The following is a 14,736-nucleotide window of genomic DNA, read 5'->3' on the forward strand; positions in this document are numbered from 1 at the left end:
GTAGGGCTGCCTCCCTTCGACCAACACTCTCGAGAAGCCTGGGAGCATCATAGATGTTGGATCGATGTCAAGGAACGCCATTTTTGGCGAGGGAGAGGATTCGTCGGCTCCGATCACTCCTGGAGAACTGGGGTTTTCTTGAGCTTCGGTGGGGGCGGTGGAGACGAGGTATGTAAGGGGTCAGTTCTCCCCTTAAGTCCCAACACAAAACGGCCTAATTCACCAAGTGAGGAGAATAACGGCGGCCCACTAGAACCGGGCCCAGTAGGCAGCAAAGGGTTTTCTTGAACCATTTTTTATAGAAGTTTTCACCCAATTAGCAGAGTTAATGGCTAAGCTAAAAAGGCAGCTAGATGAAAGGTCAGAATTCACTGAGCGGTCTTGAGAGCTATGAAAGAGGCAGCATGCCTTCAATACAGGACCCCAAGAATTACAGTGCCAACATTTGATTTGATTTCTGCAGGAAACCCGGGTATGGTTGGGTGATAAACACCTTTTGCAGTAAATGTGAGAGCCTGTAACAATGTTGGGTTGCGAGGTGGTTGGACCCTTGGACTTTGAGCTATGAGCAGGCTGCTATCCATTCGAATTTTGAACTGTAGAGGAAGAAACCTTTGATTGCCAATTCAATCTTTCAAACACCTAACGACGAGGTTGCAATAATCTCCTAAAAACCAAGATTCTAGGACCAGATTGCTTCAAACAATCCAAACAGTTTGAATTGCTGGCAAAGAAATGATGATTCCTGGAGGAAGTCCCCATAGGGGTTGCATTTGCACTAGAAAGAGGAACAGTGGATGATCTGACCGCATCAGCATAACTAGCCTTTAATTTTTTTTGGAACAATCTTCAACCCAATCATAAGAAGGTCCAGAATTCACTTTGGAGAAGGAAAGAGCTTGTTGAAAACCTGAATCATTACAAAGAAAGAAAGCCAGCTTAAAAGAATCAAGAGCCAAAGAGGACAACTTTAGAATTTGAAAACCCACTTGCTTGCCGGAGACTGAAAGCCTGAAGACTTGATCATCTAGCTGAAGAGTATAAAAGTTCTGGGAAATACCTCCAAGGATGGATTGAAGGCAAACAGCAACATTCTCCAGAGGAAGTTTGAATCTATTTCTGCTGAAAGAGATGAGCATGAAAAATTCAGACGAAGCTGATTTACCATCAAAGCTAACCGAGCATCCGCAGAGCTTCTAGATCCTTGCGCTGAATGCCAATCCCAAGGAGAAGTCCAGCTTGGAGAGATCCAAGGCAAAGAGAATGCTCAAAGACACTCATGGTGAAGATTCGAGAGGATGGCCAAGGGGAGCCAAGGGCGGCAGGGGAAAGGAGGGAGCTCGTTCTCTCACAGCTCATTCTCTTAACACTGTGGCTCAGAGAACATATTGGTGCCATATCACCTTCAAGCAAGAAAAGATGGAGATTTGGAAATGAATGGAGTTTGAATTACCTAACTTTTGCTGGCAGCCTGGCTGGCTCTTGACGTGGCTCCTGTCAATGTTGAGGAATCGGGAAGAAGCTGCGCTCCCTCTATTTATTGGAGGAGAATATGTAGTGAAACCACCTAGCAGGTGGAAATCTGTGGAAATCTGGAAACTCCCACCATGAACCATCAGATCGGAGATGTGTGGTGCGTCGTGAAGCAACCATTCATGTGATGCATTTTGCATTTTAACGCCCGCATGACTGAACACTTTTTTCTATTAGAACCTCCTCACTTCCAAATGTACTACTAGCCCCATTCTAATTTACAACTCATGACCGTAGTAGGTGGCGTACAATATTTGCAACTTGGAGTGTGTATTGATTGCAACTCGAATGATTGGCTGATTGCAACTCCAGTTGCAACCGCGAGGGTTGTATTTATTGAACTGAGTTAGGAATATCCTAATTTAATGCGATCAGGGAAGTAGGTGGTATATAGTATTTGCAACTCGAAGTGTAGACCGATTGCAACTCCAACTATTAGCTGGTTACAACTGCAAGGTCAAATTTATTGCACTGAGATAATACTGTCGGGAAGTAGATGGTGTACAGTATAACGTGGGGAGTTATACGAAAAATGGTATGAGGGACTGTACCTAGCTGCTTGCACTGTACATGTCCGTCCTGATGGTTTATGGTGGGAGTTTTCATGTTTCCACCTACTAGGTGGTTTTCAGTACATATTTACCTATTTATAGGAGCCTTGCGATTTTTTTTTAAGATAGACAATTGCCTTGCATGCGATCTCAGCCTCGTGCTGGGCTAGCAATTTGTCTAGCCATTTAGCCTATTAATTTGTCACTTTAGAGAACGTTCAATAATATGACCCGTTATTGGATTTAAGCCTGTATGCCAGATCTATACGGATGGTATAAGAGACAACAAATACAAAAAAGTTGTCTTATACTCCGTTCTTTTCTATATATAATGGTAATATCTTTATAGTCTTTATTTGTTCTCTCTTTGCCTTGGAGACCATCTAGCCGGACTCTTGCACATGAAGCACTCTGAGTCTCCGATCGCTTCGTCCCCTTCTCCTGTCCCTCAGGGTGGAGGTTTTATAGTAGTCTCATTCCATGCGGCATGTTAACAAATTTGATTATATAATATGCTAAGATAATTATGAAGAGAATGGGGAAGAAGTTCTGTTAAAATTATGTATATACGGTTTCCAAAACTATAAAACTTGCATTGGGGACTTGAGAATTATAAGGCTTCTCGGAGACCACAAATGATGGATCTAGGACACATCTCCTTGAGCTTAAGATTGAAAGGAATGGTTTGAGGAAGAACTGATGAGACAGTTCTTGATTGGAAGCTAAAACAGCATTGCAAATGCCTCAGTCTAGGTTGACAAATTGATAATCAATCTGCAAAATAAAGGCCATGGAACAAGACAATACATTTAGCTTATAATGCGGTAATAATGTAACAATGTCAGCGTGCTTGTTGCGGTTTAAAATTGAGGCCTAAGACGGTCATTATTTTGTAGTTTGTACTGAGGGTTGATAAATTTCGGTCAACTCATGCTTAAGGGAATATCATGTGCTATGCTCAGCCTTCCTGGTTTCAAAACAAACAAAGCATGAATCACTCCACAGACTTTTTTTCAGCCTTTCAGGATAATTTTAATTTTTTATAACAAGGATTATTCAAGACTCTGAACTAATCGTTGGTTTATAAAAAGAATTATATAAGACTTGAGCTTCACTCTCATACACACTCCCTCCGTCCCAAAATATAGGTCGTTTTAGCTATTTTAGATTTATAGATTTTATTATACACTTAGATATACCCTATGTCTAGATATATGCTGATATCTGTGAATCTAGAAAATCCAAAATAACCTATAATTTGGGACGGATGGAGTATATGATTATACTCGATACCCTTTGAGCCTGTACCGGCAGCAACCATGCATTGTCCGTTTATAAGAAGGATCAGATAAGATACTGAGCCTCTGGCATGATAATTAACCACTACGCCTTATCATCTGGTTTATTCTTATTGTCCGCTTATAAGAATGATTATATAAAAAGCTGAGAGCCTCAGACATGATTACATGAACTACCGAATCTTTATTTTATCTTCATATAATATAAGAAAGATTATATAAGACCCCGAGCCTCTAACACGAAGCATTGTTTGTTTATAACAACGGTTGCATAAGACTTTGAGCCTCTGACGTGAACTTCCACCATTAGATTTTCAACAGGTAAAATTGCATAAACACCCTTATAAAAACCACTTCAAGTTTGTCATTTCTTCCTATAAGTCTTTTTTTCCAAATACCCACCCAACTACTTAATTCAGTTGCAAATGCCCACCCACTATGCGTTAAGGATTCAACATGTTTTAAAAAATAGCGAGTATCTAGTGTGTTCTTTACCGAAATTAGATACTTCTAGGAGTAGAATCTTGACATTCTTTCCGAAGATTCCACAAAAAGAATTATTAACTAGAGATTAAAATGTCACACCGAGTTCACTATTTGTACAAAAAATTTTAATGCAAAATGTTAAATGAATCTAATGCAATCACTTGGGCAAGTTTAACTATATTACCTTGGTCTATTGTGGCTCTATCTCGGTGAAAACGGGTTGATTTGGTTAAATTTGCACGTAATAGGGTGGTTTTTGCAATAAAATAGTGTAAGCGGTGGATATTTGCAATAAATGACTTATGGGTAGCAATGTGAAACTTGAAACGACTTGTGGAGGTGGTTATGTAATTTTAGCTTTTTCAATATTGCTCGGGTGTCTTTTGAGCTCGAAATGTTCTATGGTTATTGATTTTTTTTAAAAAACTTTCAAATAGCCAAGGGTTTTTAGTCTAATTAGCTTAGGGTCACCCATGGTGCACAACGTATCACAGGTAGAGGTAGTAAAGGGCCCTCTAATTTAGCCTAGCAAATTTAAGAATCAAGTTCAATAAAAGTCGGACTATGATATTATATGATTTTAAATTAAAAATAGATAGAGCTGAGTTGGATTTTAAATTAAAAATAAATAGAGCTGAGTTGGATTGTGAATGAGGTATAAGGACCATAATTCATTACCACCTCTAATCACATGCCATCATGATGTCCGCAGTGCAGGAGGAGATGGCGCGGATAGAGAGGAATGGTTCGGCAACCCAGGAGCATGTGAGAGCAAGAGCGGTGGCATCAACTCTGTCCAGGCTCAGCTTCAGCAACTTTGGTGGGCTGTTCCTCATTACTGGCATGACCTCTGGCCTTGCACTTCTCATAAACCTCAGCATCTTCGTCTACCAGGAGCGAGACAAACTCAAGGTTGAAGCGTCTCGCACCAGGTCAATGTCTCTGTAGATGCTGCGCACATGGCTTGAACGCCTCAGCAGCACTGAGCAAGTAGGCGAGTATGAGAGAGATGGCCACTGATCAAATCAGCTTCAGGCAGATGGATGAGTGGCTGTTCGCACCGGAATTGGTGTAAGGGAAGCAGCATACTTTGCGTCCTTTTGTTAGATGAACTTGCTTCCTTTCTTGATCCTACAGCGGCTGGTACATAGTACTATTTGATGGATGAACTTTCTTCTTTCTTGATCTTATAGTTGATAATAATATAGGATTCCATTGTAAGCCAACCTTTTGTGGTTCATTGAACAAGGTGTGCTGCTAACCAGAGGCAATATAATTAGGAGGAATTGGAATTGTGCAATCTGTTACTTTTGTCCTATGATGAAAATATGACTTCTATTCTTTGAATGTGTAGTAGCAGTAATTTGAGTCATAGTGGCAAAATGATTCAATGCGTTGACTGTACCCAACTCTGCTCAATTCTATTCTTGGGTTAAGATGCTATTACACAAAAATAAGCTCGACCTGCTAAAGATGATGCAGTAGCTGATCGAGAGCGACTTCGGGAAGTAACTTTTCGCGAAGCTGCAGGATGGAACTTCTGAAGCTTTTCTTGGTTAAGAAACAGTTGTGTTTGCTGCTTTTGTGGCTGATACTTCTGTGTCTGGTCGGTTGAACGCTCCAGACGTGAGCTCATCTAGCTTTTTTCTGGTTCTATTAATTTAATCCCATATCGGAAATTGATGATGGAGGAGCATAACATATAGGTGGGCAGCTTTCACCCATCATGCTAGTCTTTTGGGTTGAGTTAGGTCCATGACCTTGTTGTTATGGGCTTCGGTGGGCGCCGGCTTGTGGTATAGCGGGTCCGGTCGGAATCCGCTGCGCACTCTAACAAGTGGTATCAAAGCTAAGATCAAGAAACCTGAAACATCTCTGGAGTCACAGCCCGTGAACCTCTTCAGAGGGTTACATGGGATTGTTGTGACTGAAGAGTTGGACTCGAAATCAACGATTCAATCGGTGGTGTCAAACACTCTGACCGGAGAGTTACATGGGATTGTTGGACACGTCGATCGAGTGCACATGGCAGAGCTAGCAACGGAGCGCGGACAGCAAAGTCGATAAGAATATGGCGTATATGGCGTCGCGGGTGGCGAGGCGAGTGCAGTGGCGTGGGAACGGGAAGGCGTGGTGCAGCAGGAGTCCCGGTGGCCTTACGTGCATATGGATGAAAAAGGCTTGTGGCCTCGTAGGCACGTAGGCAGGAAACTAAACAAGATTCAAGGAAAAAATTATCTCATCGTTGCGTGATTAGCGCTGGTGCAAGTAGTATTCTATTTTATTTTGGGCACGGTTTGGAAGTGCAAGGAAATAAAATATGAGAGGGACAGGGACGGACGAGTCCATCATGGACTCTACTTGTTCCAGGCGTCAAGTTGTGCAGGAGTCAGGACTCAGGACTGTTGCAGCTCAGGTTGGACTTGGATACGACGTGGTGGGCACGCAAGCAAAGTAACCGTGTGCGACTCGGAAAAGAAGCCAGGGGTTGGCACTAGCTATCGTGCACATAAAAGGCAGGCACAGGGGAGCTTCGGAGGCAGACAAGCAAAGCAAGGCAATCTTAGTGCAGAAACACAGGCAGGGCTACACGGCCTGGCAAAGGCGTTTCAGCTAGGGGATTGCGCTTGGAAATTCGGTCAGCTAGCAGGTTTTCCGTACTGGGCGATTGCGAGGATTGTGCGGTGCGCATATTGGGTCTTGTTTACTTCACCCTCAACTCCCAACTTTGGCACTATGCAAAAAGAAGATTCCCCGTCACATCAAACTTGCGGTACATGCATGGAGTACTAAATGTAAATGAAATTAAAAACTAATTGCACAGTTTTGTTGTACTTTGCGAGACGAATCTTTTGAGCCTAATTAGTCAATGTTTGGACAATAATTCACAAATACAAACGAAACGCTACAGTGCCAGCACAGTAATTTGGCACCTCCCAATTTGACCAACTAAACAAGGCCTTGATCGGCCAACTCTGGTGAAGCAGTCTGGCGAACGACGGCGGGATTGAGGAGCAGGACGATCTGCTCGGTGACGCGGTCAATAAGTCGGACGGATCGGCGGTGTCACCGGCAACAAAGGGTCGGTCAAACCGCGTGTCAGCAGGATGTCGACACTAGGCAGATTTGAGGTGGTGAAGCTCGATGGCTCTGGCAACTTCGAATTATGACAGATAAGGGTCAGATTTGAGGTGGTGAAGTTCGATGGCTCTGGTAACTTTGAATTATGGTAGATAAGGGTTAAGGATTTGTTGACGCAATAGGGGAACTTGACGGGCCTGAAGGAGAAGCCAAAGAACATGGAGGAGGTTGACTGGGAGGAGAAGCAGACAAAGCAGACGCTAGCGGCTGCAACCATTCAGTTATGTCTATCAGATCAGGTCATGCACCATGTCATAGGACTAAGACACCGAAGCAAATATGGGACAAGCTGAAAACTCAATTCATGTCGAAAACTGTGACGACCAAGTTGTATCTGAAGCAGAAGTTGTATGGGCTGAAGATGCTGGAGGGGTCGGATCTTGCAGGGCACGTCAATGTTTTCAGTCTGATGGTCACAGACCTAGAGCAACTGGGTGTGACGGTTAATAATGAAGACAAGTCAAGTATTCTTCTGTGTTCACTTCGATCATCTTATGAGCACGTGATCACGACGGCAAGGAAAGCATCAAAGTTGAGGATATTACTGCAATGTTATTGGCTCGGGAATAAAGGAGAAAGAACAATGCAGTGGATGGACCTCTGGGTGATGCGTTGCTAGTCAAAGGTGAGCATAGCAAGGAGAAGGTGAATAGGTGAAGGAAAAGATGAAAAAGAAAGTGTGGTGCTTTGATTGCGGTGAGTTAGGACATGTGAGGAGGGATTGTCCGGAAAAGAACAAGAAGGCAAGTGTTAATGTTGCTATTTCTAAGAGTGACTCGGACAGCGATGGTGATGTTCTCTCGGTATCAGACAGCGTGTAATCAACTGAAGCGTGGGTGTTAGATTCAGTTAGCTCTTTTCATGCAACGAACAAGGAGTGGTTCACTTTGTACAAGTCTGGTGATTTTGGCTTAGCCTATTTGGGTGATGACACGGGTTACTGTGCTATTAGAGTAGGCGACATCAAGATCAAGACGCAAGATGGAGGTGGGCAGGTGCTTCGGGGTGTTAGGCATGTGTCGGGGCTGCGTAGGAATCTAATTTCGCTTGGAGTTCTACATGGTGATCGTATGTTATTCTGGGCTGAGTCGGATGGGAAGATCATGAAGGGAGACGAGGCTGTGATGATAGGAGAGAGGACGGCATCGCATCTGTACAAGCTGCAAGGGTGCACAGTTGCAGGTGGAGTCATGGAAGATGGAGTTGTATGGATAGTGGTGTCTTTTGAAGGCGGCGGGTCTGAGACCAGGTCAGACTCATCGGGTGGCTCACCTTGAGCTACAAAGTCAGCAACCTAAGCCCGGTGTACATGGAGGTTCGCGCATGATGGCTTCAAGATGGTGAATATTCACCAAGGTGGATATTGTTAGAGTTGTGTCGAATATTGTGTACTAGTTGGTTACGTTTGGACTTGAAGTTATATTAACGGTAGGATGTAGAGTATGTGTCGGACTCTTATAACCCTGACTCCTCATAAATATGAGAGGAGGACTGCTGTTGTAACCATCACGACATAGCGACAGGCTCAGGGGGGGAGGCGGCATATTGTCGGGACCCCAGAGCGACCGATGTTGCGGTTTGGGGAGGAGCGCCCTTAGTCGTGCCCGAGGATGTAGGCTTCGGCTAAACCTCGTCAACAAATATCGTGCCTCCGATGTCGTCTATGATCTCGCATACATTATCTTGGTAGATCAATCATTGCTTCTGCGCGCTATTATTCTAACGTACTAGGGCCGAAGGTCGGGAAACCTGGAACATCTCCGGGGGTCACATGGTAACGGGGGAGCCTGTGAACGTCTCCGAAGGGTCACATGGGATTGTTGTGACCAGAGAGTTGGACTCTGGGTCTTAGATAATGTCTTCTAGGAGATCACATGAGTTGCTTGTGATGGAAGAGTTGGGCCCGATATGTGACGGGGAAATTGTTAGGTTTAGTCCCACATCAGAAATTGATGGTGGGGGAGCACAACATATAGGTGGGAGCAGCCCTCACTCATCAGGTTAGTCTTTTGGGTTGAGTTAGGCCCAAAATCTTGATGTTGTGGGCTCCAACGGGCGCCAGCTCGTGGGTACAGCGGGTCGGGTCGAAATCGCTGCGCACTCTAACAGTTTCTCATTGGAACTATCTTTTCCTTGCATCAATCTGTATAGCATGAACAATGCTTTCTATTGCTGAGGCAATGGGGGAAAAACGGAAGAACCCTTTCTGGAAAAGATTCAGATTCTGGCCTAAAATGGTAGCCATCATCATGTTCATTTACTGCCGAGAAGCTACTTCGAATCGCCGAAGGATTCATGCCCGTATGTTGCTGATTCACAACGTTAGTATTGCGCACTTTTATCCCCCTATTGATTTGCCCGACTCAACTGGAACAAAATCAGCAAGTAAGATACAGAAATCAAATAAATGTGCCTATTGTTTCATTCTCGTTAATCTGACCGTAAATGTCACAATCAATAACCAAGCCAGTCTGGCATTACCGGTGTAAAACAAACAAATGGCGGTACATCCTGCTGCAATTTAGAAGCTTCAAAAAAATAAGAATAGTTGAACCCTGGAAGGAGGAAGTAAAATCAGCTCCGCCAGCCAATACAACAATCTTCTACTCTAAGGTGAGGTCCCTAGAATACAATGCCACAAGCAGAACTACATGTGTATGTACAGTATGAACAATTGGTTGAACGGTGAAAAATGCGCTAACAATAGGTTAGCCCACAACAACAAAGTCCTGTCTTCCCCCCAGCCTGAAACCAATGCGTGTTTGTGGAAAGACCAATAGAGAGCAGGGTTTGTTCGCAACAGAAGCAGCAATCTTGCCTTACCAGCTATTCAGCTATCCCTCAGTCAGTCATCATGCTCTGCTGAGAAATCTGGCTCCGATGGTTTCCTGAACTTAGGCAATTCTTTGATGATGCTTACTCCTCTCCTAAGCGTGAAATTCTGTTCGGGGGAGCCATGGCCTTCGTATGACCTCATGGAGGAGAATGATTCCCTCATTCTCAGGTCCTTGGCCATCTTCCTCCTCTTGTGGCGGCGCCAAGCATGCTGGATAAAGCACGCGGCCCATGTCTTCCAATGGTGAGAGTAGTACCGGAAAGTGTGTTGCAGCTTCCTGCTGTGGAGGCGCCTGAATTGGCTGGCGACAAACCTGAGGTCCTCAGCTCGGAGAGCAAATGCCTCAACTTCGAGGATTGCCTTCACCGTCCGAGTGGATGATGGCAGGTTGACAGTAGGCTTGGGAACTAGAGCCCATTCGAGGAGCTCTTCGCCACAGAATTCACCAGGTTTGAGGGTGATTGAATTGAAGAAACCCGTCCGACCACCATCTGTAGTGGAACTTTCCAGCTTACCACGAATGATAAAGAGCATCTCAGTCACCAGGTCACCTTCACGGACAATATATGTACCCTCTGTGCTCAAGGAAGATACAAGACGCTCACAGATGGCATCTAGAAGTTGATCGTCCATCTGGGAGAAAAGTGGGACCTGCAGCATTGCAATATAATAATAAAATACTCAGTCATCAGGTTATCCGCAACCCCATGAAGTTTTCCATTAGTGTTACATGTGTGACATTCAGACATTCATCACCTCATAAGAAATAAGCATTCAACTAACACTATCAACTGTGTTGCTGACCAAAAAAAATGAGAGTGCAGAGATAGTAAATTTACCCGACGAACAAGATCCAGGCAAAGGTGGCGCTTAATGTCACGGCGAAGATCTGCAGGCAGAGCAATCAATATAGATTCTTCATCCACACCTCGAGTTGCCAGCCACTTGTAATGAATAAATCTTCTCACTCTTTCCCGCAATTCATGGGGTAGTTGCCGATGTCTCATCCACTCCTCAGTATCTTTCTGCTTTATTCTCCATTCCTCAACCCTTGCAGTGATTGATTGCAGGTAGGTCTAGCAGACAATATAATTTGATAAGCAGTGTTCCTTGTCAACGAACTGCTGGAATTACCCAGCAAAAACAAAATCTAACTAATGCATCGACATGATGGGATTGGGGAGCTTGTTCGGTAAGGTTAACTGGTTCAGATTTCAACGTACTGACTTAAGAAGAGTTAAAACGTTTTGCAGGTTTAAAAGCACTATGTACTATCACACATTCGAACAGATGCACATACACTACCTAAGTGGGATATGAACTGGAAAGTATGAACAAATCAACAAATCAAGACCAAAATCTCAGGGTTCTTACTCCCCATTGCAAGTAGCATAGATGAAAGTACCTGGACTTTTCCAATCAAATGCGCAAACAAGACAAGACCGACCATCGCCAAGAATATAGCATACAGTGTCTCCCCAAGAAAGGTACTCACAGTCAATGTTTGGCCATAGCAACTGTTAAAAAATGGGGCACCAAAATAGCATGTTAGAAATGTAATATGATCATCATATGTATCTTTAGATTAATTGCTCTTGTTTATCTTCGTGTGCTTTTGCCCCATGCATAGCCCAAACATAGATCTGCTTTTGTTGTCACTGATTTTTTTTAACAGAGAACACTAATATAATTACTATTTGAACTTCCACAAGTAATAAATTAACAGCCATGCATATTTTCTTTGAGACACAATTAACAGTCATAAGAGAGCACGTGTTCAACTAAAGTCATACCTTAGATTCTGCAAGCCCCACCAAAGGCAATAGACATATTTCTTCAGGAAGCTCTGATTAGGAGTTTCGTTGTATAACAGTGGCTGGAACATACCAAAGTCAAAATCGGGTTTGCTACTAGCATTACATCTAGAAAAGACTAAGGTTCCGTTCCAACTAGGATCTGGTATTACACCACAATACAGATACCGAATTTCAGTCTCATTGCAATATTTTTTCCAACATGCGAACTGGCGATCAACGGATAGAAGGTACCATAGTGCTCCTAAAACCTGAAAGAAAAGACTGCATCATTAGAAGTACCACTAGAGGATAGCAAAGACAGAACAAATTGGTAGCACAGTCTAAAAGTAATACGGCAAATTCCAAGATATGAAATGGTAAAACATTTCAAGTATTACTCATATAAAGATCATACATGGCTAGCAATCATGTATAACAGCAGATTGTATGCAGCTCCTTGCCAGGCAGTCTTTGCAAAAACTCCAGTAATTTTGACTATTTTATTATTCAAGGAAATCATGAGGTATAATCGTAGGATATACTGGAAAAGAGCAACCAGAAGCAGCATGTCATTGCCATGCTCAGACGACGAATATTTGATAGCTGGTATCACAGACCAAATAATGATCTGCAAGAAAAGAAAAATTATCAGATACTAAGATTATGGCCAAAACTCAGAACATCGGATATCAGATGGTTTCAACATCACAACCTCTCATCTATAGCATATAATCTTTAAGGGTAAGAAATTGAGAAGCCATGTTTCTTGTTTTTTTTAATAACTTTTTTCCACAAGAGACCAGATGTACCATCCTACCAGGGGGGTATGGTGAATGAAATAGTAGGTGAAATTTTAAAAAGAAAACTCGTCTTGGTAATTCAGCAGCAGCCATTTGAATGAAAACAACAATAGGTCAAGAACAAAGTATAGACACAACTCAACAGGTTGCAGCATTCAGTTTCGAAAATGAGATGAATTACCTGTGGTAAAGGCAATGAAGCCACTAAATCAACTGCAAAGTCAGATCTTAAATACTGCTTTGCAATTTCCTTATGATCTGTGATGAGATCTCCTCGACCAAAAACCCCTAATTTTGAGTTTGGATTAATATAAGCGGTCCTGAACTTTATTATTATCTGGATGGCATAAAAGAGATCAACAATTGATCGGAAGACAGTAACGATGATGGCTATGCGTCTATCCTTCCCAGCACAAGGAATGGTTGGTGTGCCAGCAGGAGTTGGCCTGTAATCGATTATAGGCACATAGAAATACAGAGGATCCATGAACAGAGCAATGAAGCATGACACACGGAAGATGTAGGTCCATGTCAAGATGAAGTCGCTTGATGGGTCAATAATCTTGTTGTACCACAAGTCATCTCCTGCCACAAAAATCTTGTTTTTCCCTGAACTTCCCAAGCCAAGCCTGCTAGCAGCCAGCCCATGCTGTTTCTGGTGAATGGGTATAGTTGCCTTTGCCCTCTCATCATGGAATCTGGGAATGAAAATAGCATTAGGATTGCCCTAAAAGGTAACACTAAAAATGGCATGTTGGAACGCTTCAGTGATTATTTGTTCATATCACTATATCAGTCATCAGTTCATCACCATCAGCATACCCTGAAATGGTATGTCTTGCTATCCGTCCATCAATATAGCTACTCCCCTGGCTAATTCTACTCACCAGAAACTAGACTATTACAATCAGATAAGAAATTCACGAAACTCGCTACACAAATAGTCTTAGAATCACTAAATTTGGCTAACTTCTTAAGTCAAGTAGATTATCCATTCAAGAAACTAAAATCAAACGCCCAATTCCAGGTTCCTCACGGGAACTAACCACGAGCTCACGAACTACAAACAAGGCCAAGAGCATGTCACCAACCAACTTGCCAACCGAAACAAAGTGCTCTTCCTGCCCAATCTCCTCAGAAACCAAGAAAATTCGCAGCAAAACTGCGCCTTTTCCCATACTTTCGATCACCTCAAGCCACCAACCACCCCCCAAGTCCCCAAAATATCTCCAACCCCACGAGCACAGACCTCAAACAGCAAACCAACACGGTAACACCGAGTTCTTTCTTCTTTTAGCGCTCACCTGACGGTCCGCTGCCTCGTGAGCGCCATCTCGTCCTCCACCCTCCTCGAACCGAACATCATGGAGTCAGCCCGCTACTCCGCCGCTACACTGACAGGCAGCTCGCCCAAGAAACCGCCTTCCTCGCTCATCCGGCGCCGGAGCAGCCGGAGACCGGTCCTCCGCCGGGGTGGACACCGGGAAGGGGGTGCTCGGACGCTGGGAATCGCAGCCGCCCGCGCGGAGTTCGAGGAAGGGAGGGGAGGGAAGCTACAGGGAATGGAAGTTGGAAAGCGAGAACTGCCGGGGAGAAGACAGGAGACCGTGCGCTCGGTTGGACTTGACCTGTTGGAGATGAAACTGAAGAAGTCCATCCAATCCAATGGTTGTTAGGGGTGAATATGGAAATTTTACAGTTGACCTCGTCGCCAAGCTGCTGTAAAAAAATCATTAAATCAGATTCCGATGCGAAGCACAAGCTCCTCAAATTGAATGTTTAGATACTAATTAGGAGTATTAAACATAAACTAATTACAAAATCAATGGTACAGAATTTGCGAGACGAATCTATTAAACCTAATTAGTCCATGATTTGACAATGTGGTGCTACAGTAAACATGTGCTAATGATGGATTAATTAGGTTTAATAGATTCGTCTCGGGAATTAGCCTCCATCTGTGTAATTAGTTTTATAATTAGCTCATGTTTAGTCCTCCTAATTAGTCTCCGAATATTCGATATGACATGAATTTTAATTCGAACTAAATATATGAACACCCCTTAGTGTGCAGGCACGGCAACGGAGATTACAAAAGTACAGTTCGGTTTGGGGGGCAGGGGCCGAGACCCCCCCGAGCCATGCAAATTTATACTATATAATATCCAAATTTTGACTAAATTTAGAAAATCTCAACAGTATTGGCCCCTCTAAGAATGAAGATTTTGAGTTCCTGGCTTCATCCCTAATTAATTGTAATCTTAAAGCTTACTAAAAGAGTATCGTAATGACCTG

General features: G+C 43.4%; 1 protein-coding gene across 1 annotated transcript; it reads right to left on the bottom strand.

The window, feature by feature from the left end:
* Window positions 1-9,408: 9,408 nt before the first annotated feature.
* On the bottom strand, window positions 9,409-14,060 carry LOC101769067 (cyclic nucleotide-gated ion channel 17). Its single transcript, XM_004964577.3, has 7 exons — window positions 13,746-14,060; window positions 12,623-13,139; window positions 12,057-12,269; window positions 11,639-11,910; window positions 11,251-11,362; window positions 10,685-10,921; window positions 9,409-10,496 (listed from the first exon to the last, which is right to left on the bottom strand). The coding sequence occupies exons 1-7, from the start codon at window positions 13,805-13,807 to the stop codon at window positions 9,855-9,857; spliced, it is 2,055 nt and encodes a 684-aa protein (XP_004964634.1). The 5' UTR covers window positions 13,808-14,060; the 3' UTR covers window positions 9,409-9,854.
* Window positions 14,061-14,736: the final 676 nt, after the last annotated feature.

Source organism: Setaria italica, chromosome IV (assembly GCF_000263155.2).
Source record: "Setaria italica strain Yugu1 chromosome IV, Setaria_italica_v2.0, whole genome shotgun sequence".
Lineage (NCBI taxonomy): Eukaryota > Viridiplantae > Streptophyta > Magnoliopsida > Poales > Poaceae > Setaria > Setaria italica.